The 2037-nt window shown below is 38.2% G+C and overlaps 1 protein-coding gene across 1 annotated transcript in view; it reads left to right on the top strand.

Annotated features, from left to right (window-relative positions):
- LOC310773453 (stonustoxin subunit beta-like) overlaps positions 1-350 on the top strand; it is a 24504-nt gene extending 24154 nt beyond the window's left edge. The window contains exon 4 of the mRNA XM_083633337.1: positions 1-350. This exon is cut by the window's left edge and continues 415 nt beyond it. Within this exon, the coding sequence (XP_083489463.1) occupies positions 1-127 (127 nt within the window). The 3' untranslated portion in view covers positions 128-350.
- The last annotated feature ends 1687 nt before the right edge of the window (positions 351-2037 follow it).

Genomic DNA, 2037 nt, shown 5'->3' on the forward strand with positions numbered 1-2037 from the left:
CTACACAGTTTCCTCTGACACACTGACCCACCTCCACACCTTCACCTTCACCTTCACTGAAGCACTCTACCCAGAGTTTGGGTTCTGGCCTGGTGCCTCAGTGTCGCTGTGTCAGATAGAGGAGTGAGAGAGAAACACACTGTGACCAAACACAGCTGCTGACATGATGCTTCACTCTGTACAGCATCACACACACACACGTGCCCGCATGCATAATAATAATAGTATAATGAAAGTCCTTGAAAAGTCATGTTTGATGTTTAAGAAGGTGTGAAACCTGAGGGAGATGTAGTATTATTGTGTATTATTGTGTTTCTTTCATTGGAGTCATTGTTTGTTCATCATTAATTTGCAACCTTGTAAATACAAGCTCACCTGTACAAATCCTGACCTGGGAAATGAAATGCTCACTTTGTGCACTAATCATCTTTCAGTGGTTTTATATTGTGATGATGACAATTGTCAGGTAATTAATGATAATGATGACTGGATTATTAACTGTGACTTGGCTTACATGAAGCATATTGTGACTTGGCTTACATGAAGCAAAATTGTGACTTGGTTTACATGAAGCATATTGTGACTTGGTTTACATGAAGCATATTGTGACTTGGCTTACATGAAGGATATTGTGACTTGACTTACATGAAGCAAAATTGTGACTTGGTTTACATGAAGCATATTGTGACTTGACTTACATGAAGCATATTGTGACTTGGCTTACATGAAGCATATTGTGACTTGGCTTACATGAAGCATATTGTGACTTGGCTTACATGAAGCATATTGTGACTTGGCTTACATGAAGCATATTGTGACTTGGCTTACATGAAGCATATTGTGACTTGGCTTACATGAAACATATTGTGACTTGGCTTACATGAAACATATTGTGACTTGGCTTACATGAAACATATTGTGACTTGGCTTACATGAAGCATATTGTGACTTGGCTTACATGAAGCATATTGTGACTTGGCTTACATGAAGCATATTGTGACTTGGCTTACATGAAACATATTGTGACTTGGCTTACACGAAGCATATTGTGACTTGGTTTACATGAAGCATATTGTGACTTGGCTTACATGAAACATATTGTGACTTGGCTTACATGAAACATATTGTGACTTGGTTTACATGAAGCATATTGTGACTCGGTTTACATGAAACATATTGTGACCTGGCTTACATGAAGCATATTGTGACTTGGCTTACACGAAGCATATTGTGACTTGGTTTACATGAAACATATTGTGACCTGGCTTACATGAAGCATATTGTGACTTGGCTTACATGAAGCATATTGTGACTTGGCTTACACGAAGCATATTGTGACTTGGTTTACATGAAACATATTGTGACCTGGCTTACATGAAGCATATTGTGACTTGACTTACATGAAACATATTGTGACTTGGCTTACACGACGCATATTGTGACTTGGCTTACATGAAGCATATTGTGACTTGACTTACATGAAACATATTGTGACTTGGCTTACATGAAACATATTGTGACTTGGCTTACATGAAACATATTGTGACTTGGCTTACATGAAGCATATTGTGACTTGGCTTACATGAAGCATATTGTGACTTGGCTTACATGAAGCATATTGTGACTTGGCTTACATGAAGCATATTGTGACTTGGCTTACATGAAGCATATTGTGACTTGGCTTACATGAAGCATATTGTGACTTGGCTTACATGAAGCATATTGTGACTTGACTTGGCTTACATGAAGCATATTGTGACTTGGCTTACATGAAGCATATTGTGACTTGGCTTACATGAAGCATATTGTGACTTGGCTTACATGAAGCATATTGTGACTTGACTTGGCTTACATGAAGCATATTGTGACTTGGCTTACATGAAGCATATTGTGACTTGACTTGGCTTACATGAAGCATATTGTGACTTGGCTTACATGAAGCATATTGTGACTTGACTTGGCTTACATGAAGCATATTGTGACTTGGCTTACATGAAGCATATTGTGACTTGGCTTACATGAAGCATATTGTGACTT

The sequence above is a fragment of the Poromitra crassiceps genome (genome assembly GCF_964638095.1).
Source record: "Poromitra crassiceps genome assembly, chromosome: 3".
Taxonomy (NCBI): Eukaryota; Metazoa; Chordata; class Actinopteri; order Beryciformes; family Melamphaidae; genus Poromitra; species Poromitra crassiceps.